The 24,652-nt window shown below is 58.3% G+C and overlaps 2 protein-coding genes across 9 annotated transcripts in view; both read right to left on the bottom strand.

Annotated features, from left to right (window-relative positions):
• Positions 1 to 15,146: 15,146 nt before the first annotated feature.
• NRARP (NOTCH regulated ankyrin repeat protein) lies at positions 15,147 to 15,688 on the bottom strand. The gene has a single exon (XM_060299898.1). The coding sequence runs from the start codon at positions 15,639 to 15,641 to the stop codon at positions 15,297 to 15,299; it is 345 nt and encodes a 114-aa protein (XP_060155881.1). The 5' UTR covers positions 15,642 to 15,688; the 3' UTR covers positions 15,147 to 15,296.
• Positions 15,689 to 20,949: 5,261 nt separating this feature from the next.
• Positions 20,950 to 24,652, bottom strand: part of EXD3 (exonuclease 3'-5' domain containing 3) — a 77,282-nt gene continuing 73,579 nt past the window's right edge. For 7 of the 8 annotated variants that reach the window (XM_030838154.2, XM_030838155.2, XM_060300080.1 and 4 more), the window contains 3 exons: positions 23,364 to 23,457; positions 21,639 to 21,677; positions 20,950 to 21,339 (listed from right to left, as the gene is read on the bottom strand). In XM_030838154.2, coding sequence (XP_030694014.2) covers positions 21,026 to 21,339; positions 21,639 to 21,677; positions 23,364 to 23,457 — 447 coding nt within the window. In that variant the 3' untranslated portion in view covers positions 20,950 to 21,025. Of the gene's footprint in view, positions 21,340 to 21,638; positions 21,678 to 21,835; positions 23,174 to 23,363; positions 23,458 to 24,652 lie in introns of all 8 variants that reach the window. The other variant, XR_009564202.1, reaches the window with a different exon arrangement.

The following is a 24,652-nucleotide window of genomic DNA, read 5'->3' as shown; positions in this document are numbered from 1 at the left end:
CCCTGGGGCCTCTCCCCTGCCCCACGCGATAACCACCCAAATTTTAAGATAATTACCACCTTGGTGTTTTTTGTTTTTAATATTTATTTGTTTGGTTGCACTGGGTCTTTGTTGCGGTACTCGGGATCTTCATTGTGGCATGCAGGATTTTTAGTTGTGACATGTGGGATCTAGTTCCCTGAGCAGGGATCGAACCCAGTCCCCCTGCGTTGGGAGCACGGAGTCTTAACCAGTGGACCACCAGGGAAGTCCCTACCACCTTGTATTCTTCATACTTCAACCACCTAAATTTATAACCCTAACCAGTCTGGTTGAGTTTGTTTTTTATGTTGTAGCTTTCTTGTTTATTTTTTTAAAAAACAGCTTGATTGAGATATCACTTCCATACCACAAAATATACTCGTTTTAAGTGGACAATTTATTTCTATTTTTTATTTTTTTTAAAAATTTTTATTTATTTATTTATTTTTGGCTGGGTTTGGTCTTCATTGCTGTGCGCGGGCTTTCTCTGTTTGCCTTGAACGGGGACTACTCGTCCTTGCGGTGCGTAGGCTTCTCATTGCAGTGGCTTTCTCTTGTTGCAGAGCACGGGCTCTAGGCCGGAGGGCTTCAGTAGTTGTGGCGCACGGGCTTAGTTGCTCCGCGGCATGTGGGATCTTCCTGGACCAGGGCTCAAACCCGTGTCCCCTGCATTGGCAGGCGGATTCTTAACCACTGTACCACCAGGGAAGTCCCGCTAATTTATTGATTTTTAGTAAATTTGCAGAACTGTGCAAATATCACCACAATTCAGGTTTAGAGTATTTCCATCATCCAGAAAGATCCATCCTGCTCGTTTTCCATGAATCCCTGTTCCTACCCGTTTCTCAGACAACCACTAATCCTCTTTCTGCCTCTATAGGTTTGCCTTTTTAAAAAAGCATTTCAGGGGACTCCCTGGAGGTCCAGAGATCAAGACTTCGCCTTCCAGTGCAAGGATTGAGGGTTTGATCCCTGGTTGGGGAGCTAAGAACCCACATGCCTCGCAGCCAAAAATCCAAAAAAACCCATAAAACAGAAGCAATATTGTAACAAATTCAATAAAGACTTTAAAAATGGTCCACATCAAAAAAAAATAACTTAAAAAAAATAAAAAAGCATTTCATACAAATGGAATCTTTTGCAGCTTTTCGCATCTGACTTCTTTCACTCAGCACGTTCTTGAGGCTCACCCGTGCCATGCCCAAGGACGTATCGGCAGTTGGTGTCTTTCTTTCTATTGCTAAATAGTATTCCATTCAATGGATCAAAGACAGTTCGTTTACTCATTCACCAGTTAATGGACATTTGGATTGTTTCCATTTTTTTTGCTCTTATGCATAAATGGTGCAAGGAACATTTGCCAAAAATTTCTTTGTATGGACATGTGTTTTTATTTATCCTGAATCAATAACAAGGAGTGGAATTGTTGAGTCATATAAAAAGATTTTTTTTGTTTAATTTTTAAAGAATCTGCCGAACTGCTTTCCAAAGTGGCAGCACCATTCTTCATTCCACCAGCAGTGTATGAGAGTCGCAGCTTCTGCACATCCCTGCCCAAACCTGTTACTAACAGTCGTTTTATTACAGCGATACTAATGTGCGGTTTTACTTTGCATTTCCGTAATAACTAACGGTGCTGGGCATTTTTCCATGTGCTTATCAGCCATTTCTATTATTCGGGTTGTTTGTCTTATTATTGAGTTGATCTTTATATATTTGGGCTGTAAGTGTTTTATCAGATATATGATATGCAAATATATATTTCTCCCAGTCTGTAGGTTGTTTTTAATGTTCATAATTTAAAAATGTATTTTTTGTTTTTCAAATATTTTTATTGAAATATAGTTGATTTACAATGTTACATTAGTTTCAGATGTACAAAAAAGTGATTCAATTATATATATGTGTGTGTGTGTGTATATATATATATTCTTTTTTTACATTCTCTTCCATTATGGGTGATTATAAGATAGTGAGTATAGTTCCCTTAAAAATGTCTTTTGGGGCTTCCCTGGTGGTGCAGTAGTAGAGAGTCCGCCTGCCGATGCAGGGGACACGGGTTCGTGCCCCGGTCCGGGAGGATCCCACGTACCGCGGAGTGGCTGGGTCCGTGAGCCATGGCCGCTGAGCCTGCGCATCCGGAGCCTGTGCTCCGCAACGGGAGAGGCCACAACAGTGAGAGGCCCGCGTACCGAAAAAAAAAAAAAAAAAAAGTCTTTTGAAGTGCAAAATGTTGGTTTTTTTGTTTTAGTTTTTAATTTTTATGAAGTCAAATTTCTTTTTTCTGGAATGGATCATGCCTTTGATGTTGTATCTAAGAACTCTGCTTAATCCAGGGTTGTAAAGGTTTTTCTAAGTTTTTTTTAAAATAAATTTATTTTTTAATTTATTTTTGGCTGCATTGGGTCTTCGTTGCTGCGCGTGGGCTTTCTCTAGTTGCGGTGAGCGGGGGCTACTCTTCGTTGCGGTGCACAGGCTTCTCATTGCGGTGGCTTCTCTTGTTGTGGAGCATGGGCTCTAGGTGCCCGGCTCAGTAGTGTGGCTCGCAGGCTCTAGAGCGAGATCTCAGTAGTTGTGGTGCCCAGGCTCAGTAGTTGTGGCTTGCAGGCTCCAGAGCACGAGCTCAGTAGTTGTGGCACACGGGCTTAATTGCTCCGCGGCATGTGGGACCTTCCCAGACCAGGGCTCGAACCTGTATCCGTGGCATTGGCAGGCAGATTCTTAAACACTGCACCACCAGGGAAGTCCTAGTCTATGTGTTATTCTAAATGGTTTTATGTTTTTAGCTCTTACATTCAGGTCTATGAACCATTTTTGTACTAATTTTTGTACATGCTGTGACACGAGGGTCTAAATTAATCTTTTTACACGTCAATATCCAGGTGTCCCAGCAGCATGTTTTGAAAAGACTATCGTTTCCTCATTGACTTTTGCTTTGATCCCTGTGTCAGTTAGGGTTCGACCAGAGGAAAAAAATCAGTGGGAGATATATTATAAGGAAATTGTTTCTAGAATCAGTTTACAAGACTGTAGGGGCTAACTAGGCTCCGCGGCATGTGGGATCTTCCCAGACCGGGGCACGGTGTATAGTTGCTTTATAATGCTGTGTTAGTTTCTTGCTGTACAACAAAGTGAATCAGTCATACGTATGAATGTATCCCCTCTTTTTTAGATTTTTAGATTTCCTTCCCATTTAGGTCACCACAGAGCACTGAGTAGAGCTCCCTGTGCTATACAGTAGGTTCTCATTAGTTATCTATCTTATACACAGTAGTGTATGTATGTCAATCCCAATCTCCCAGTTCATCCCACTCCCCCAGATTAATTTTTTTGCATGTGGATGTCCAGTTGCTCTATGACCAGAATCTTGTGGATTTTTTATTTCATTTGTTGAGCTTTTTTAAAATATAAATTTATTTATTTATTTTATTTTTGGCTGCGTTGGGTCTTCGTTGCTGCGCGCGGGCTTTCTCTAGTTGCGGCGAGCAGGGGCGACTACATTGCGGTGCACGGGCATCTCATCACGGTGGCTTCTCTTGTTGCGGAGCACAGGCTCTAGGTGCGCAGGCTTCAGTAGTTGTGGCTCGCAGGCTCTGAGCGCAGGCTCAATAGTTGAGGCGCGCAGGCTTAGTTGCTCCGTGGCATGTGGGATCTTCCCGGACCAGGGATTGAACCTGTGTCCCCTGAATTGGTGGGCGGATTCTTAACACCTGCACCACCAGGGAAGCCCTGTTGTGCTTTTTAACTCCAGGTTTTTCCATTTGGTTATTTTTTGTCTTGCAATTCTTTATTACAAAACCCCATTATTTTCAGTCTTGAAAGTTTTAGAACCTAAGCACCTTCTCTTTCTGAAGAGTTGAAATGTTTGCAGCCAGTAGAAAGTGATGGAAGTCTACAAAAATATTCTGAAGAGCCAAAGGAGAAGCCTCAGACTTGCCTCTGGAAACACCAGCGGCTGAGATGAAGGACTGCACAGCAAAGTTTTCCCTAGAATGCCAGACCTCGGGCCAGCTCTTGCTGCACTGTGAGAACGGATGCATCTTATCACACGATACAAGAATCAATCGAAGCCAAAATGACGGAGATTGAAGTGGAACCTATGACATATCTCGATCTTCCCAGTGTGAAGCTCTTCACGCAAATCCTGACTACCATAAAAGATTACAGAACCAGAGGAAGGTCTTAGATTGTATGGCAATGGTTATAGAAGAACTGCAATTATCAGTGGGGCAGCTTCAGGCCTTCATGGGCACAAGTTCTCAGTGCTTCCAGTAGGGGTCAGTACAGTTTGGGAAGAGACGCCACCAACAGCCAGATCCCTCGCCGGCTTCAAACTTCCGGAGCTTCAGCTGCAAGCCCCGCCCACCACATGTTGCTCTGGGTCTTGTCAGTCACCTTCTGCAGCTTTCCTGCCACAAGATGCTCAAGAGGAGAGGAATGGCAGACTTCCCAGCGCCTGGGGACTGCCTGGCGTCTGAGCTGGTATTCTCCACCCTCTCGCCTTTGGAGGTGACCGGGTGGCTATAGGGTTCCTTAAGTTTTTTCTAGACGTGATGGGAACTGTCGACTTAAAAAAATGCACAACGTGAGAGTTGCGATTTGAGTTTTATTTGGGGCAAAATGAGGGCTGCAACCCGGGAGACAGCATCCCAGATCGCTCTGAGAAACGGCTCCACGGAGGCAGGGAGGAAGGTCAGTATAGATGTGGTCTGGGTGAAGGGGGAGTACATGCAGTCAAGCGTTATTTTTTGTAGAAGGTTTCTGCTCGTCTCGTGCATGTCACTGCCAGTCATGAGGAGCAGACGTCGCCGTGAAGGATTTGAGTGCTTGTCTAGATACGAGGAGATACAAGAACTGGGCTCATAAAATTGTCTCCTGAAAATATCCATCTATCGGAAGACCTGTTCTGCCAGTGTCACCCAGAGCCCAGAGCGCCTCTGTTCAGCGTTTCAGGGGCTGTTGCAAGGCAGCAGCCGCAGCAGCACATGATTTACGCCTTGTAGAGGCAGCTGGCAAGTGACAATGGCGAGCGCCAATTTGTAGCTGACAGAACGTTGTAGGAACACTTTTCCCAGGAATGTACAAAATGCTTGGAACTTTTTTCGGAATTAACCTCAGAACCAGTGGCCCATTCTTTTGAATATCCTTCATGGTCAGAAGTCATCATCCTGTGAAGAAGTTTTGCAGGTTTTGAAACAATCCAAAATCACTCAGGACGAGTCTGATGACACATTCGGGCATTTCAAGTCGTAAAGTTATGGGACTGCCGTTCCAGTGTGTCTCAAAGGTGGTTCCAGGTGCAAGAGTTTTGCATCACTGGGGTACATGCATCACTCCACACGATGTCCAGACTGTGGAAACGCCATATGCTCCGTGTCCTGATGTCCACTGTGTGCTGTAGCTTTTAGTTCCAAGTTGACATTCTGAGTCCCAGACCCATGGCAGGAAGGGACCAAGTGCCTTTTTTTTTTTTTTTTCTTTTTTTTGCGGTACGCGGGCCTCTCACTGTTGTGGCCTCTCCCGTTGCAGAGCACAGGCTCCGGACGCGCAGGCTCAGCGGCCATGGCCCACGGGCCCAGCCGCTCCACGGCATGTGGGATCTTCCCGGACCGGGGCACGAACCCGTGTCCCCTGCATCGGCAGGCGGACTCTCAACCACTGCGCCACCAGGGAAGCCTCAAGTGCCCTTTTTAGCTCTTCTCTGTACTTGTTAAAATCTGCATTACAAATTGCAGATTATAACTACACAGTTATAAAAAGCTATTTTTATTTTAAAGAGCTTTCAAAAATTGAGATATAATTCACATACCATACAGTGCGCACAATTCAGTGGTTTTTAGTACATTCACAAAGTCGTGCAACCATCTCTATAATCTAATTTTAGAACACTTTTGTCACATCAGAAAGAAACCCTGTGCTTCCCCATTATTCTTACCAACCCCGCCCCCTGCCCTAGGCAGCTCATAACTGGGTCATGTACAATATTTGTCCCTTTGTGTCTGGCAGCTTTTACTTAACATAATGTTTTCAAGGTTAATTTTCAAGTAATATCAGTATTTCATTCCTTTTTATGGCTGAATAATATTCCATTGCATATATATCCCATATTTTGTTTGTATCTTCATCAGCTGATGGACATTTGAGTTGTTACTACTTTCTGGCTATTATGAATAATGTTGCTATGAAATTTGGAAGCAACTTTTTTGTTTTTTGGCCGCACTGTGCAGCATGCAGGATCTTAGTTCCCTGACCAGGGATGGACCCCATGCCCCCTCCAGTGGAAGGTGAAGTCTTAACCGCTGGACTGCCAGGGAAGTCCCTGCATACATTTTTTTTGTGTGGATGTATTTTTTTTTAAATATCTATTTAGTTTGGCTGTGCTGGGTCTTAGTTGCAGCACGTGGGATCTTCGTTGCAGCATGTTAAGTTGTGGCATGAGGAATCTTTAGTTGCGGTATGCAGGCTCTTAGTAGCGGCCTGCATGTGGGATCTAGTTCCCCGACCAGGGATAGGACCCAGGCCCCTTGCACTGGACCACCAGGGAAGTCCCTGGATGTATGTTTTAATATCTCTTGGGTGTACACCTAAGCTTGGAAAAGAGTAATACATATGCTACGTTATGTGGAAACTCTGTTTTTTCTTTTCCTATAAATTTATTTATTTTTGGCTGCGTTGGGTCTTCATTGCTGCACATGGGCTTTCTCTAGTTGCGGCGAGCAGGGGCTAGTCTTCGTTGTGGTGTGCGGGCTTCTCACTGCAGTGGCTTCTCTTGTTGCGGAGCACAGGCTCTAGGCACACGGGCTTCAGTAGTTGTGGTGCATGGGCTTCAGTAGTTGTGGCACGCAGGCTCAGTAGTTGTGGCTCGCGGGCTCTAGAGCGCAGGCTCAGTAGTTGTGGCGCATGGGCTTAGTTGCTCCGCGGCATGTGGGATCTTCCCGGACCAGGGCTCGAACCCGTGTCCCGTGCATTGGCAGGCAGATTCTTAACCACTGCACCACCAGGGAAGTCCCTAAAGTTTCATTTTCTAAACGTTAATTTGATAAGATGATTTTCTAAAGACACTCTGGGGTCAGAGTCCCAGTCCTTAAGGATCAGTGCCCAGGAGAAGGGAATGGAGTGTTTTGGAAAGGTAAGGGGTGGGCCTGTGCTCCCCTTCCCCTGGGCTCTCTGAGGTACCGTGTGCTGCCAGCACATTTACTGAGGATAATTCTGTCGACTGAAAAACTACCAGTGGAAACTATCCTGTGTTTTGTGTGGTACCAGCCAGATTTTTCTAGTGGGGAAAAAAAAAACCCAGAAAAAAAAAGACCTCCCCCTCCCCCACAAAGTTACTGCAACCACATGGGTGAGTCTGGCACTGAGGGCCAGAAGCCAGGAAGTGCAAACCACACCAGTCCTTTTATAGATAATCCTATGACCTGTGGTGATAGAGCGGTCGGCGGTGACCCAGGACTGGGGGGCGAGAGGAGCCAGCTGAGTCGCGGTGTGGAAGAACTTTGGGGGCTGATGGAAATGTTGTATGCTTTGGTTATGGTGTGGGTTCTGTGGGCATACACACCAGTCCATACTCATCACACTCTAAGTGGCTGCATTTTATTGTATATAAATTATACTGCAGTAAAGTTGATTTTTAGGAATATGAATGATAAACCTAATCATTTTCTTTTGACCTTGATTAAAACGAAAAGAAGCCATGCCCCAAAAGACATCTTGGGACACTCGAGAAGGAGAACTTTATTGACAAAATAACCTTGAGAATTCCAAGTCCTGGGTTACTTATTACTTTGCTCCGAGATAAGGGAGAGGGAGGTTGGAGAACAGGGAACGGGGAGCAGAGGGGGAAAGGCTGGCTCTCCTCTGTACCGAGTCCTGCTCTCGCCTCGTGCAGGGAGCAGGGGTGTCCCAAGTGCTTCCTGGGCCCTCCGTTTCCTGACGGCCACACGGCAGGGCCTTGTTCACCTAACCTGCAGCATCGTTTCCCGTGGAGAATGGCTCTGGGGCTCCTAGGGCACAGCAGCATGTCTGCTGGACCCATCACTACACAGACGGGCTGTGCTCCCCCCGTCGTGTTTCTCGTGGGGCTGTGCACGTATAATCGGTCAGGTCTGGGAGGTGTAAATCTCAGCGCAAACAAGCACCCAGGTGTGCTTCCGCTTTTCATCCTTTTCAGTCCATTGCTGGACAGTTTTAATCCTTAGAAAGTTCTTCAGCACAAACCTCTAACGTTAGAGTGTAGAGTGTATTCCCGTCAGGGAAAGCAAGGCAGAGCGTAAGACACAGACAACTCTGCCTGACCACGCGGCCTGGATGCTGCTGTCGCCTGGGCAGGGACAGACCACTCCCAAATCTGCAGCTCTTCTTCGTCTATGGCCCCATTTTAAGCTGGGCACATCACTGAATAAAGACTACATTTCCCAGCCTCCCTTGCAATGAGGTTGGGCATGTGGCTATGTTTTAGCCAATGGGATGTGAGTAGATTTGGCAAAAACAGACTTCTAGGAAGTGTCCTGGAGGGAGGGGGCCCAGGCCCTAGTTCACCTCTTCCTCCTCACTGTTGGCTGGAATGTAGACTTGATGGCTGGACATGGGCTGCCATTTTGAGCCATGTGAATGAAAGGTCCACCCAGCAGAATAACAGCCTGTATCCTAATGCCACACACCAGCCCCGGACCACCTGTTCTAACTTCAGTGATGAGAAATACATTCCATCTTGCTTACAGGCTACTGTTCTGTATATTGTCATATGTCTCTGGAAAGTTTATGGGACAATTTGGGTTGGGCTCCCTTGGGGGTTCTTGTCCATAGGGTACCAACAAGGAGGCAGAGGTGGATTTTATCCACTGGCGGGACACGTACTGGGGGTAAACCTGGTCTCCAGGCCCCACCTCTGAGCCGGCCAAGAGTTCAGACAGAGAGAGAAGTCCTTTCCTTGCTTATGCCCAACACAGACACTTCCTGTGGAATGGGGGATGGGGTGGGGAGACTGCTGGCAGACTCTGCAATTCCAATGCCAGCCTCACCTGACCATCAAAGCCTTGCCCGCCACCCTCTGCTGAGGCTCCAGGCTCTGTGGGGTGCTCTGGAAGCACCCCACTGCTGGCCCTGATGGTTCTGACGGACGTGGTCTGTGTCTTGAAGTGACTCACATGGTGGCCATGTCCACAGGGCTGTGACACATCCTGTGTCCTGCTGACCACCCACTCTTTGTGACTCCGGGGCCCTGAAACGTCCTCCCTTCCCCTTTTGACCAAATGGGAGAATACTGCACCACGGCCAATCGCTCCACGAAGACCGTGACGGGGTCACTTCCCCAGGCCCTGGTTTGGTTCTACTTCCGGGGCCTGCAGAAGCCAGGAGCCACTATGGGTTGTAAAACCAAGAATGTGGCCCACTGGCCAGCTCTACAAAGATCTTAAGTCATCGGCCACTGCCGTCGCCGACCTACAGTGCACCCTGAAAGGGGTTCGGGGGGAAGACGGGACGAGGCACTCTGTGATTTGGGAAAACAGGTCCCTTAGAGAGTTAGATAGATTTCAGGAAAAATTTTAGTGAACCGGATTCCTGCCTCTTTCCATACACAGCAAAAAAGGGCTAAAATCATTAATGGAAATACCCCTTCCCCGTGACTAGCAGTTACCTTCTACCGAGATGTGTGCTTGGCTGCACACACCCCCTGGCCCAGACCACACAGATCCTGGCCGCTCCCCCACCTCTTCAGAGCAGCCCCTCAGAGCTACTGAGAAGCTGTCTCCCAGGCTACAGTCCTCGGTAAGATCCGGAAGAAAACTCAGCTCACGGCTCCTACGTTGTGCATGTTTAATGCCAGTCAACAGGTTCAACACAGCTGCCCCTTCCAGGGACACGCCCACCCTCTCCAGGGCCCTCCTGCCGGGCAGCGGGCCTCTGTGGCCGCCCTTCTGCAAGGTGACCCCAGTTCTGGCCCTGCCCCCTCCCCCAAGCCCCACAGATTGCCGGTGTTGTCACTGTAGCCTAGGCCGACCAGGCTCTGCTGGACGTTCTCTCCCGTGGTCGCCCGAGCGAGACCTGGGCCCACCTGACTTGCTCTCAGCCTTTCCGGCGCTTTCCTCTGCGCAGCGCGCACCTTCGCCCCGCCTCGCACGGGACGGCCACCGCGTGAAGCGGACCCAGTTTCTCGGCCCGAGCTGGGCCCGAGCGCCCCCATCCGAAAGGCCTTCGGCTCCCTACCCCCAACCCCTCGCGCCGCGGCCCCGGCGCCCCGCGGCCGACCCCCCAAGGGCCCCGGCCACCTTTCAGGGGACGAGGTCGCGGGCTCCAGGCACGCGAGGCTGGTGCGGGGCGGCGCCACCAGTAGGCCCGGGTCCGCAGCAGGCGGCGGCGGCGGGGGTGGGGGGTGCGGGCGCCTGCGCTCAGCGAAGGGCGGGCGGGGGTCTCGCCGCCCGGGCCCCCGGGCCCCAGGGCGCAGTGCTCGCTGCCTCCGCAGGGTGGCAGCACAGCCCGCACCGCGCGGTGCTGGGCTGGCGTCCTCGCCCGGGTCCGAACCCTGCCATCGGGCGCTGCTCGCCGTGCCCGTTCGTGGGAGTCCCGCCCAAGGCGGGGGGCGTCCCGGGCTCCGAGAGCCATGTTTCGGGGGCCCTCGTCCTCATCCCTCGTCGCCCCTAGGACGCCGGGTGGGCGGCGGTCAGGGTCCCCGTGTCCAGCTCGGGCCGCCTCCACCCCTCCCCCGTCTCGCCGAGGCCCAGGGTCCTCGGGCGCCGCCCCCGGGAGGGGGGCAGCACGCGCCCGCCCCAGCGTCCAATCACCCAGGCCGGGGGGCTGCGGGGGTGTCCGGCCCTCCGTCTCCGGCTCAGACCCCCAGCCCGCGCGGGGCGCACCCAAGCCCCACGCGCAGCGGCGTCTGGTGGGCGGGGAGGGGGTGGGCGGCCTCCGGAACGAGCCGCCCTCCAGGCCGCGACCCCAGAACAGAGATGACAGCTGGTCTCTACTCCTCGCACCCCTCGCTCGGCGAGTGGGTGCGCGGGGCGGGGGCGGCGGGGGCGGCGCCCTTTCCCAGCGCCCGCGAGTGGCCCCCGCCGGTTCTGAATGCAGAGATCGGGCCTCTGTGAGCGCCCGTCCCTCCCCTCTCTCGGTCGGGCCCCCACTGCCGAGCCCCCGGCCTCCCGACGCTGGTTTCCCCCTGCGGGTGCCCCCACCTCGTCCCCCCTCCCCCGCCGATCCCCCGCCGCCCCCCACCCCCTTCTCATTAGCATAGCAGCTGCTCGCCGAGCGGAACCCGCTCGCAGGAAAGGGCAGAGGCCTCGAGGATGAATGGGGCCCGCGGCTTTGGAGGGGGCGAGAGAAGAAAGACCGACAGACGGACGCGCCGAGGGACAGTCCGACGTACAGCCAAGCAGAAGAATGCGCCGGGCAGAGGGAGGGGCGTGTTGGCGGCGAGCGGGGAGCCCAGGCCTGCCGAGGCGGAGTGGTGGGGGAGGGCGGCCTCCCCGAGACCCCGGAGCCCCGGGAGGGGCTGCGCTGGAGGCCTCGGGAGGAGAGGAGCCGTCGGTGATTCCCATACTTCCCAGGGCCTGCACCCGCAGGCTCCGCGGCCTCAGGCTTTGTTTCCCAGTTGCACGCAGCGCCTCCTTTCCTGTCCTCAAGGCCCGGGTGGACGCCGGCCTCCTCTCCGCAGGCTCCACTGCGACGTCAGGAGGTACTTGGCCTTCCGAAGGTCAGAACTGCAGGGCCGCGTCCCTGTGCCTGTGTGCGACCGGGGCTGTGCCTCCCTGCGCTGAGCCAGGGCCTTTGAGGGACAGAGCCCGGAAGGCAGCCCCTTCCCTCTCCTCCTCCGAACCCGTCGCTTTGGCCCTTCGCTCTGGCCGGCTGTGTCCTGGCTCCCACGCCTGCTGGCTTTGGACATCACTCTTTCTGGCTGAGCATTTTCCTGCATTTCCTGGTCTCCCTCTGGCATCCCTTCCAACAGTAAACACTTCCTGCGTCCGGCCAGGGTCAGGTCAGAGAGATGGACAGTTGGACAGGAGCTGCCAACACTCCTGGCCAGGGGGGTGGGAGGTGGGGGGGAGTGGGGCGGGCCCTGCCCTTGCCCATTTGGTCTGCTTTCTCCATGGCAGCCACTCCAGGGGTTCCAGAGGCCCAGCCCCGGGGAGGGTCAGCTGTGCCTTCTTTCTCTCCCTGGCCACAAAAAGGCTCGAAGAGCTGTTCCCACCCCTGAAGACCTGCCTGAGGCGGGGTGGTGGGGACTCCCGGGTGACAGGGGTCCCAGAGTGGGAGCCTGCACCCTCTGCTCATCTGTTTATAGCTTTGACCCCCTCTCCTGCGCGAGTGCCTGGGGTGGGACGTGGAGACGAGGTCCGGCCCACCTGGGGTCCAGGTAGTGCCCAGGCCTTATACCCCAACAGCGTCCAAGTTCTAACACCTCCTCCTTTGGGGCCAGGCACCCCCAGCACCCTCAACCACTCCCCCTGAAGGCTCAGGTCAGGCCTTCCCCTGGGGCCTCATTTGCATCAAATATTCCACTCACCTCTGTGCCGTCTAACGAGGGAGCTGGTCCACCTAGTGGGCCAGCTGGGGGTCAGTAAATGCTTGTGTAACCAACTGAAAATTCACTCGGAAAATCCTCAGGGCAGAACAGAGTTGGAGATGCAAAGTAGGAACAGGGTAAGGGCAATGCGTCTGTCTTGGGACAAAATGTAGCTGCGCCCCCCTGAGGGGAAGCTGCCACCCTCAGGCTTCTCACAGGGGCTCTGGAAGCTTTACAGGAGAAAGTTATCTTGTAACTCTCGAGTCCCAGTAAAGTTAGAACTTCCTTCCGTCTCCTAAGGGGGGCCTGATCCCTCCTAAGACCCCCGTCTTTCTTCCTTCCGTCTCCTCTGGGCGGGCTACTCTTGCCCCTGGGGGATGTCCTCCCCTGCACCCTCTCCCATGCAAGCTTCCAGGGTGGACCCAGAGTTGAACTCGGGGTCTGCGCCCTGGGGGAGTGGCTGCCTCATCTCCCAGGCACCACCAGGGACCGGAGCAGAGGAAGGGGTCTCTTACTCATCAGAAGTTCCCCAAAATTTAAAAGATACCCTTTCTGTGCAGCAGGTGGTCCAGCAGAAACCCACAGTAGCAGGGAGCTAGAGGGGCCTGATCCCTCCTAAGGGGGGCCTGATCCCTCCTAAGACCCTTGGCATCTCAGGCTGGCTTTGGGAGGGGGAAGGGCGGGAAGAGCTTCAAGTAGAACTTTCCACGTGGAGGCCTTTGCCAGGGAGCAGAGGAAGTGGTTGTGGGCGCCCTCAGGTGCCCCACTCCCATGGCTGGAAGCAGGCAGGCGGGCCCTCACAAGTCCTGTGCGTGGCCACTGCGGTGCCTTTGAGCTGAGCCAAGAGGCAGCTTACCAGGCTCTGTCTTCAGGTGGAAACAAGCCAAGCGCTGCACAGCCGTCACCCGCAAACAGCATGTTGCCGCCTGACCCTCGTCCCGGTGCCAAGCCCAAGAAGAACCAACAAACTTTTTTTTAATATAAAAAGATCAATGAAAAATTTATTTATAAATTTTTCACGCTGGGCTACAAGTCTATATCGTACACTCAGGAACGTGCCGCAGACTTCATCCAGTTGGAAGTGATCACACCGGGACCCATACACAGCTTCCATGTAAGCCTAGAAAGTCTTAACATTAATTAACATAATTAAAAAAGGTATTTGCATCTAGAAAAAATATACAGAAAAACTCCTTTTGGAGTAATCTGTGCCTCAGTTTCAATGTCTGCTTGTTTCACTGACATTATCAATATATTCTTCTCACACAAAGTTTTATAAAAAGCCACAGATGACTGCCCAAATCTGACCAGCCACGCACAAAGGGCCTCCACCCACCTGTGTCCTCAAGTGCTCCCCATTTTTGCACGAAGGGTCAGCAGCACTTCTACCCAGGGGAAGCCTCATTTAAATTTGAATAATTCAGCCTCCCTTTTATTTCTCAGGATCAAAACAACAAGGGGTGTGGGGTTGCATAGAAAATTGGAACCTCTGAAACCAGGAAGGGCGCCTTTCGGGACAGAAAGTGACGCAGAAGCACCGCCTTCGTCCTAGGTCCTCGCGCGGCCCCTCCCGGCGGCCCCTCCCCCGTGGCAGGATTTTCGGATTCGAATCGGGTCCTTGAAGCTCCGGGAGGCTGAAGAGGGGCAAAGCGGCCCTTCAGCTCACTCAGCAATTAGCACAAGAGATTCACAGTCTTATAGGCATTTTATAAAAATATAAATATGGGTACAGTTGCCCTCACAACGCTGGATACAACGCCCTTTAAAATTGGGTCTATAACCAAGATTCAAAAAATACACCTAAAACTTGGCTTAAAATATGTTAATATTTTATATTCTGTCATAAATGTTATGACATTTAATCGTGGCAAATCCATTTACTTTTTTAAAAAAAGTGTGCAATCGACTGTTAACTATAATAGAACTCACTAGAAAAGGCTTGACCCCCACCCCCACCACCCCATCACCGCCACACCCGAGCACCCAGGCTCCCGCGGAAGCTTTGCAAACCGGCAGGCTTGGGGGATGGTGGCCTCTCACCGGACAAGGCGGAGGGAGGCCGGGGGCTTCCAAAACTCACGCGGATTTGTGTGTGTGAGTGTGAGAGAGAGGAGGAAAGGGAGGGCGGGGAGGAGGGGAGAGAGGTGAGGGAGAGAAGCCGGAGGGAGACGGAGCAGCACGGGGAAACCAGCAGGCTGGGCGGTATTTCAGTGCAACCAAGAAATGACAGACTCAAGTTTTTAGTTTTAAGACTAGAAAAAAAAAATGCATCTTCCCCCCCATAACCACATTGACCACGCGAAATATTTTCCAAACAGAAAACTCAGGCGCACAAACAAAACCCACAAATATGCACACACGTGATAAATAGTTTAGAAGCCCGGGAAGAGCAGAGCGTCGTCTCCGTCGCGCGTCGGCCACGGGTCCTTCCACCTTCAGGAGAACATTTTGAGCGGAGGATCCGGTGTCTCGGGATTCCGAACTTGCTGGTAGCGAGACTCAAATTTCAAAGGGGCTGGAGCCCGCGCCCTGCCCCCACCCGCGCGGCGGCGGGCGGGGCCGTGGGAAGCGCTCCGGCCGGTCCCCGGCGGCCGCGGGGGGCGCCGACCCCGGGCCGCGGGTGGGCGGGCGCGGCTCCCGTGGGCACCGACTTGCGCGCCGGACTTGTGGTGGCCGCGGGCGCCGAGGGCCGGGCGCACACCGAGGTAGTTGGAGGGAAGGTACAGCAGGGAGGACACGCGCGGGGTCCGCGCGCGGGTCGGGGTCCGGGCCGGCATCACCGGCCGCTGCCCGCGTACTTGGCCTTGGTGATGAGATAGAGCACGATGTCCTGGTGGCCGCCGAACGCGGCGATGTGCAGCGCGCTCCAGCCGTCGCGGTTGGCCAGGCGGATGTCGGCGCCGAACTTGACCAGCAGCTTCACGAGCTCCAGGTTGCCGTCGATGACCGACTGGTGCAGCGCCGTCTGGCCCTCGGGCCCGAACGAGTTCACGTTGAACTCGCAGTTGGTCATGTTCTGCAGCAGCGACTGCAGTTCCTGCGTGTTGCCCTTGCGCACGGCCTCCTGGAAGATGCGCTGCGTCTGCGGCGCCGAGCAGGTGGACAGCTCGGCCTGGCTCATGCTGCCGCCGGGCGCTGGCCGCAGGCCGGGCCGGGGCTCAGCGCGGGCGGCGGCTTCGGCGCGGGCCCCCGGCTGCCTCGGGGCGCGCCGCGGCGCATGGAGGGCGCGGCGCCCCTGGGCCCCGCACGCCGCCGCTAGGCGCTCCGGGCAATGGGGGCCAGGGGCCGCCGCCGCGGGACCCCCGCCACATCCAGCCGCGCCCGGCGGGCGGGCGACCGGGGCGGGCGCTGCGCTCGCGGGGCCGGCCGGGCCGGGGCGGCGGCGCCGCGCGCTCCCGGTCCTTGCTCGCTCCGGCTGCGGCTCCCACGCAGCCCCCACGCGCCTCCCCACGCGCCGCTGCACTCGCCCACCCGCCCGCCGCGCCTGGGCGACTTTTACCTCCTTTATATTTGCATAACAATAGGGCGCCCGTGACGCGCGCGCCGGCGGCCCGCCGATTGGGCGGCGCCCGCGTGGGGGCGGTGCCGGGGCGGGGCGTGTCGGGGGCGTGTCGGGGGGGTTGTGCAGCGCGGCAGGGGGCGCTGGAGCCAGGTGGCTGTGTGTGTGTGTGTGTGTGTGTGTGTGTGTGTGTGTGTGTGTGTGTGTGTGTGTGTGTGTGTGTGTGTGTGTGTGTGTGTGTGTGTGTGTGTGTGTGTGTGTGTGTGTGTGTGTGTGTGTGTGTGTGTGTGTGTGTGTGTGTGTGTGTGTGTGTGTGTGTGTGTGTGTGTTGGGGGGGGAGTCCGCGTCTCTACCGTCGTCCGGCCCACTCTCCCTCCGGCCACCCGGGGAATTCCAAGCTCCCTGTGAGGACAGATCAGGCCCGGCCCAGGGCCGAGCGCGACCCCGAGGGGACCCGAGGGCGACCTCCCCTGGGTGGGTCTTCGCGGGCATTTCAGACTCGGGGGGCCTGGGTGGAGATCCCGGGTCTCACTCTGCTCTCCTGGAGCGCTGGCCACGGACCCTCAGCGTTCCCAGCACCCCGGGCGCTCGCGGTGACGAGACCCGCCAAGCCCGGCCCGCGGGACGCATTTCCACGAGGCTGACACCCCCATGAAGAGCTCGGGCCTGTGACCTCTGCCACGCGGGGCCCTCCCGCTCGAGGACGGCTCCCCTGGCGGCCCGGGTCACCCCGAGTTTGCTCCCTAACTTGAGGGGCACGAGGGGCCAGGCCCTGAGGCTTCCGCCCTGCCCGGAGAAGCAGCAGGTCTGTAGGTGCGGAGGCCCAGGGCTGGGGGCGGTTTGGCAGTGGGGCTCCTCAGTGGGGGCCTGCCGCGCTCTCCTGGGCCACCCCCATCAGCACGAACGGGCCCGGTAAGGCCTGGCCAGGTGAGCAGCCCCAGGGAAGGTGCCAATGCTGCTCTGAAAGAGAACTCTGAAATGACTCATTTCCAAACAGTAAATGCATCTTTTATTGACACTCGAACACTGCAGCCCCATTTCCTCGATAGGATTGAGCAGTCCAGAGCTCTGCCGTGGTCGTTGGAAATTAAGGAGGAATGAATCTCGGAGCAGTAGGCCTGGGGCAGGGACTGGGATTGTTTCAGAGGCTGCTGGGAATTCCCGGGGAGGCAGCTCAGGGCCTCGGCAGGGAAGACCACCCTGTTAGGCCTTGTTTGGGGATGAGCTCGGTGGGTGTCTGCCCCATGCCCCCCAGGCCTCGAGACTCAGGGTGAGCCCTCACCTTGCTCCGTGACCTGGGAGGAGTTGCAGCCAAACCGAAGGACACACTGGGCGAGACCTCAGGCCTGACCCTGGCTGACTCCCTCGGGGTCCTTCCAGTGGCCGGGGAGGGCCGCCAGAGCCCCTTGCTTAGCTCTTCTCTTCCTGAGGCTGGTGGTCCAGCTGCTCTGTTCAGACCTAACCACCCCACTACCCCCAGGAGCTCTCCACTATGCAGGTGGGTAAGCCCGGGGCTGTGCGTGGCCTGGCCGTGGGTGCCCCTATTGGGAGCCCCTCCTTTGCCCCACTCATCCTGTGGGGACGTGTCCATGGGCGCAGTAAGGGGGCCTGGATTAGTGGCTGCTGAACTGACCACCTCCCCAGCACCAGAGTCAAGGCATGGCTCGGAGGGAGGCCCAGCTGAGGCTGTCCTGGGCTCTGTGCACCCAGACCCACGTTCACCTCTGGGCAGGGACCCTTGGAGTGGGGAGGTGTGACCCTGTGCAAGGCCATGACCTGTTGGGCAACCCGCCCCTGCCTGCCGCTCCCTGGAAAAGCATGGAGGGGAGGGATCTCTGAGGACATGTCTAGGGCAGGACCTCCTTCCAGTCACATCTGTGGTTTTTGTGTATCCGCCAGGGCCTGGCTGTGCCCAGGGCCGTCCCCAGAAGGTGGTAGGTTCACAGAGAAGCCCCAGCCCAGGTGGGCTGAGGCCCCCTGGCCTGGAGAAGAGCATCTGGAGACCCCGCTGGGTCCGGGAGCAGAGCCTGGGAGAAAAGTCCCATTGACACCCCTGGCGGGCGTCAGACAAAGGGCCCCTGTGAGCTCAGTGTGGGAACGCGCGGCCGCCACCTCGAGCCATGAAATCGTCAGCTCGGTGCCCCTGGCAGGGACGGTGCGGCTGGAGTGGCCACAGGAGCGTAGCCTGAGGTCGCTGCCCGCCCCACCCTTGCTTCGCAGCATGGGTCAGACAGGTGTAGCTCCGGCTACCACCTGGGCCTCCCCCTCAACGTGCTGCTCGTTTGTGGGGCTGGGGTGATGGCCACCCTGTCCACCTGTCCACGGGGAGCCGATGGAAGGCCCGTGGCTTCTGCTCCACCGCGGCTGAGGGTAATTTTTCTTGGGGTCGCTCGGGTCCACGCCCCATGTGCCAGGAGCTGCCCTGTTCAAGGACAGGACAGGGAGAGGGACATGTGGGGCACGGGCTCCAGGAAGCACTTGCCCATGTTTGCTGAAGGACATGTCCAAAAGGAGGATGTTTGTTCCAAATGCCTTGCGGGGGGAGGAGGCTCATCCCTGCAGACCCAGTCCTGGGGCTCAGAGAAGCCCCTCCCATGTGCGTGGCATTCCTTGGTGGTGTGGTCACTTCCACAAACAGGCAGGGGGCTCACTGGCTCTGAGGGAGAAGCCCTCAACCTGGCTCTGGGGGGACAGACCCAACCCTGACTGCAAGCCTGGACCCCTGTCCTCCTGGGAGCTGGCCCAGGGGTGACACCCTGGAAGGCCATGGTGGGATGGAGTCCAGGGCTGGAGAGGGCTCGCACCTCCTTCTGGAGATCCCTTCTGGGGTCCTCCTTCTGGGGACCTTCCCCAAGGCTGGGAAGGTCTGGGAGGGGCGGTCGGGAGAGGACAGTGTGGAAGGGGCGATGGCCAGAGCTGGGCCAAGGCCCGTGGCCACCTTAAAGCGCTCGGCAGGGGTGGGAGGGTGAGCGGGCAGGCGGGCAGTGGGGGCGGGGCTTCCAGCTAATTCATTAAAATGTGTCGGGGAGCGTGGGAAAGAGGAGAGTGTTTCTTCCCAGCAGCCCAGACACCTGGTAGAAGGGCCGAGAGGATAGAGATCAAATAACAAACACTCAGCCCCGGGCCAGCGGCGGCCTGAGCGGAGGAAGGACGCCCGGGGCAGGAACTGCAGCAGACAATCGCTGCAGCGGCAGGCCTGGCACCGGGGCCACAGCCCACCCTGTCGGCCTGGCGTCTGACCCCTAGCCCAGAAAGGGGCCTGAAGCGGTCACGGGGCACGGAAGGCACTTCCCGATGGGCCAGGACCAGGGTGGGGGCTGGGGCCTAGGATGGGCTGGCAGGGAGCGAGTGAGCCCGGAGGGTCCCCGGACAAACGCAGCCAGTCTGGGCAGCAGAGGGGTGGGGAGGCGGGAAGCCCAGCTGGATGGGGCGGGCGTGGCGTGAGGACCAGGTCCCAGTCAGCTGTCCTCTCCTCTCCCTAGAGGGCTGCGCAGGGGGAAGGGCAGAGCGGAGCTGGGGCCGGACCTGCCTGGCGGGCCTGGAAGGACACGGGCCTCGTCCCCCTGAGCCTGTGGTCCTGGCCTCTCCCTGGCTCCGGCCTCTGTCTGTCCAGGGCCGGCTGCGACACCAGGGCCTCGGGTCACAGAAGAGTCTCCAGGATGCAGCTGGGCTGGGGAGCGGGGCCGGCACCCCCGGCTGCTTCCTCTTAACCCTACGGGGGGAAGGAGTGTGGACGGGGCTGCCGTCCCAGGACAGGACGTGCGGCTGGAGGTCCTGCTCTTGGAAGCAGCACCCCAGCGCAGAGGGTCCCCGCCCTGGTGGGCGCCCACTCACCCTGGCACCCCTGCCCACCCCTTTGGCTCGGTGGCAGAGCTGGCCCTCGCACGCAGCCCACGTCCCTGGGATGGCCTTCCTCTCTCCATCTGTGGGGCGACGCCCTGGCCCAGCAGGCCCCTGGGTGAGTGCCTGGGACGGCATGGCACCGTCCGTGCCCCGCGGGCCTGCAGGTGTGCCCCGCCCTGGGGAGAGGCGGCACCCTCCCCCGCCCCCAGGCCCCGCCACTCGGAGGCTTCCGCCTGGCTCCTCAGCAAATCTGAGCTGGTTTCCGCCCCGGGGCAGGAAGGACAGGAAAGGGATGTGAGCCGGGGTGGGTGTGCATTCCTGGGGGTGAGCCAGGAGGAGGCAGGCGAGGGCAAGACGGGTCTGTGCCCAGGCCCTCTGCTCGCAGGAGCCCCGACCCGGCTCCACCGCCCGGCCCTGTGGGCCCTCTGGGTGTTGGCACTGGCTCTGAGCCTTAGTTTCCCTTGGGAGTGGGGGCAGCAGCAGCTACTTCCTGCCGTTGGGAGGATGGAGGCTCAAACGCACATGTGCTCGGGGCCCTCCAACACGGTGCTGACTGCTGGTCTCGCTCACGCGAGGAGGCCACCCAGCCCTGAGCCTGCGTGAAGGAAGGAGGCCCTGTAGGAACATGGCCCAGCCGGGGCCTGTTGCCTAGGAAGGACCCCCATCCGCGCTCACTGGAGTCTGAAGCGCCAGGAGGGTCTCGAGGGCAGCCCGGCTGGGCCCCGGGCCCACTGCGGGGAGTGAGTGGTGCAGGGGCCGGCACGTACCGCCACAGCAAGGTGGGTGGACCACGCAGCACATGGGGCCCAGCCACCCGTCCTGCACCCCTCCAGCCCCGCTGAGCGCCAGCAGACTTGGGGAGCCCCCCCCCGGTGCGGCCCTCGCGCCTCTGCCCAGGCCGTTTCCTCCTGCAGGCATGCCTCCCGAATGCCTCCTTGCTGAGCGCCGGGCAGTTCTTGGCTCAGGGTCCAAGCCTCCTGCCCGCGAGGAAAGCGCCGTCTTCCCGGGACGGCTGCGAGGGACTGAGCGCGCTCGGGGCTATGGGGTGAGACGGTACCCAGCAGCGGGAGTCCACGGCCACCACCCGTGCAGCTTTTCCACTTTATTGCCGGCTGCCTGGGCCCCCAGGGGTGAGGCAGGCCACAGGGCCGTGGGCCCAGTCCTCAGGAGGGGCTGCTGGCTGGGCTGGGGGCTCTGCTCGGCTCGCGGGAGCCGGGGACACCTTCCAGAACCTCTCGGAAGTTCTCGGCGACTCGGCCCAGGTGGGAGCCCTCCCAGAAGACTTTGCCGCAGCCCGTGCAGCAGTAGAAATGCCGCAGCCCCGGCCTCCGCAGCACGCCTGCCGGGACCCCCGACAGCTGCAGTCGGGTGCCGTCGCCCAGTGTGGCCGGCACGCGGCTCTGCAGGTCCTCCTCCTCCAGCCAGCGGCAAGAGGGCTCGTAGGTGCAGCCCCCAGGGGCCTCCTCTGGGGCTGAGCCTGGACAGGCGGAGCAGCCACCCTGAGCCCCCGCCCTTAGGCATGCGGCCCCCACCCCACTCTCTCCAGGGGCCCCTCCTTCCATTTCCCTAGCCACCCCCCCACCCTGCCTCCCCTACCCAGGGACCTCTGGATCACAGGTGACTGACCCCTCTCTCTTCCCAGCCCTCCCTGACACTGCCCCCCAACCCCCCAGGGCACAGGGACCAGCCCCTCAGAGTGGTCCCCTCTGCCCCATCCTGGGGGGGGTCCAGATGCCGGGGCCCCTTGTGTCCTTGGTGGGTGCTCCCAGGGCTCACCTGTCTCCCGTTCATCCTCGATTTGGGCGGCCTCGTCACCTGTCAATCAAGGATGTCAGGGTCTGTTCTAAGGATAGACTGGCAGCCCCAGCGCCCACAGGGCACCTTGAAGTGCCCAGCCTTTCCCCCACCCCCAGCAGAGAGGGCAAAGGGCAGGGGACCAAGAAGCTTTGGCGCCAGCCCATGGGAACTCACACCTTGGGAGGTTCTTGGGGCTCAGAGGTCCCTGGGAACCATGTTCTGGGCGTAAGATCGGCCGATTAGGGAACTTGGGGGCCTGAGAACCGGCGGGCAGGGGGGGTGGGGGCGGCCCGTCGGTGGCGATGAGCAGATAAGCCCACTGCCAAGGAGGGAGTTTCGCAACCAGCCAGCACCAGGTCGGTGGGCGGGCAGGGGCCCAAGGGACCGCTGGAGCTCAGGGTGTGGGAGAGACCCTGGGAGGCGGCCTCCTCCTGACCCTGCGGGAGGGCCCCACCCGCACCGAGGGCACGGTGTGACGGCCAGGCCGGCAGCAGCCAGGGGCCAGTGCGGGATGGAGGCGGCGACGGCCGAGGAGCCCTGGCCAGCAGGTGGGAGAAGCGTCCCCCAGGCCCGTTGACCCTCGTAATTTGCTTGGCAAACATTTCTTTGCAGATGGTTCCAGATTAACTGCAGCCAGATCTGAATGGACGAGGCGCCCACACCAGCCCTGTCGCCCCCGTGGAGCCCAGCGAGGCCATGACCTCCGTCTGGCCTCCCTGCTCCGCCACAGCCTGTCTGGCCCCAGCCCTTACCTGCCAGCTCGTGAGGGTGCTGCCCAGGACAAGTGTGAGCCTCTGGGTGGGATGTCGGGGGCTCGGCGGGGCTGGAGCCGGGGGGGGCCCTGTGGGGGGCGCTGCTTGTGCCCTGCCCCTCCCCCCAGCCTCCAGCACGTCCTGGCCATGTTGTGGAGAGCTGAGAGCTGCACAGGGCCGGACACAGGCCGTCGTGACAGCTCAACCACTACGTGGGTGGCCCCAAATCTCCGAGGGAGGCGGGAAGGACAGTGAGAACAGCTGGAGGAACACCAGCTGTGCAGAGGGGCCCGGAGGCACCCCGGTCTCAAGCTCACCCCTTCGGCTGCCCCAAGATGCCCTCTGTAGCCACCCCATCCCGCCCTCCACGGAAGGAAACTGAGGCCGGGCCCCTGAATAGGACCTGCCCTGGTGGGGGCGGACAGCGGGGCTCGCCCTCCTTCCTGTGCACCCAGGCTCACCTGCGTTCAGACCGCTACTGGGCAAGGCCAGCGATGCAGGTGTACGCAGGTGAACGTGTGCGCTCTGCCCGCGTGCGTTCATCTGTGCGCACGTGACCGAGTGTGCACGGGCACACGTGTGAGAGCGCATGTACCAGTGAGCGTGTGTGTCTTCATGTGCAAGATACACATATGCGTCCGTGTGCAGGTGCGCTCCACGTGTGGGGCAGGGTGACTGAGCAGGGCCCACGGCAGAGAAAGTGGGGGACACTATCCTGGGGGCCCTGAGTGCTGGAGCTTCCCGGTCTCCTGGACCAGTGGCCTGCACACCACACAGAGGGGAGCAGAGGCCGTGGCCCTCGTCCCAGCCCTGGGCACTGTCCACCCCCACACCCCCACCCTGGCACCGGCACCTCCCTGGCCGTCCCCGGAGGTTAGCCCTGGGAGCATGCAGCAGCTGGGCCACTGCCCACAGACTCCACGGAGCCCTCTCCTGAGCGAGGCACACTCACCTGTACCGCTAGGGCCTTCTGGGTGGCCGCTGAGCCACACAAGCTGCTTCATTACATCCTTGGAGACCTTCAGGTACTGGTGACAGTTGCAAGCCTAGGGACGGAGGAGGTGCTGAGTCTGTGGAGATGCTCTCCGTCCCTCCAGCCCCAGCCCTGTGTTCCTTGCAGCTCTGGGTCTGCCCAGGGGGTTTCACAGAGACGCACGACACCTCCCTTCCTCTTCTTGCAAGACCATGGGACGCACCACCTCCTGGGAGCCCTCCCTGACTACGTGGGCTCCAAGTGGGCCCTGGGCAGGCTCTTCTAAGTCCTAAGATGCTAGAGGCCTCTGCCGTCACCCAGCTGTCCTCCCTAAATCCAGAGCCAAACCTGGGCCCCCTGGGATGGTTCAACATTGGTGGGGGACGCAGGCCCAGCATCAAAGGGTCAGGGTGGGCGGCCCTAGAGTTGCTCTGACCCCTCAGCCCATTTTGGGGCATGCTGGGGCCATGTCAGTGTCCATGCCTTTTTTTTTTTTTTTTTGTGGTATGCAGGCCTTTCACTGTTGTGGCCTCTCCTGTTGCGGAGCACAGGCTCTGGACGCGCAGGCTCAGCGGCCATGGCTCACGGGCCCAGCCGCTCCGCAGCATGTGGGATCTTCCCGGACCGGGGCACAAACCCGTGTCCCCCTGCATCGGCAGGCGGACTCTCAATCACTGCGCCACCAAGGAAGCCCGTCCACGCTTCTTGATGACTCCTGCTGCCTGCCCTGTGCCAGGGGCTGGCATGGTCTGGCGGCTCCTGGGCACCGAGTGTGTGAGGGGCAGAGGAGCAAAGCCATTTTCGCTTCCACGCAGAGTCCGGGTCGAGGACACGTAGCGGGCTCAGCCGCACCGACCTTACTGTCCCCGAGGGTGGGGTGGGGCTTGTGGGGCCCATCCTGCCCTCGCAATGTGGCCACCCTGGGGCTGCTCCATGACAACCGCTGCCTGGCGGGGTGTCAGGTCTGGACATAGGATTCCCAGAGCGAGGCAAGAAGATGGGGTGGGGGGCCCGGGCGCCCGCTGAAACCCAGCTCCCAGGCGGGTACATGCAGGTATCCTGTCACGGGAGGGGGGGTGAGCCTGTCCACGGGGAGGAGGGGCCGCGATGGGTGCTCAAGCGACGGCTCCGGGCCCCCTCCTCACCTGGTGAGCCCTGTCAGTGCCCTGGACGACAGAGCGCCTGGGGTGGGTAGTAGGCGGTGGCCACGGGCTCCTGGAGCCACGGGCTTGGGGCGGGGAGAGGGCTCCTGCCCTGCCACCCCCCCC

This window comes from Globicephala melas, chromosome 6 (assembly GCF_963455315.2).
Source record: "Globicephala melas chromosome 6, mGloMel1.2, whole genome shotgun sequence".
In the NCBI taxonomy this organism is placed as follows: Eukaryota; Metazoa; Chordata; class Mammalia; order Artiodactyla; family Delphinidae; genus Globicephala; species Globicephala melas.
Note: the sequence above shows the minus strand (reverse complement) of the source record. Positions and strands in the feature narration are given on the sequence as shown.

Bases quoted from the DNA above. Each gene is read 5' to 3' on its own strand.
- NRARP (XM_060299898.1), bottom strand. From the start codon at position 15,641: ATGAGCCAGGCCGAGCTGTCCACCTGCTCGGCGCCGCAGACGCAGCGC.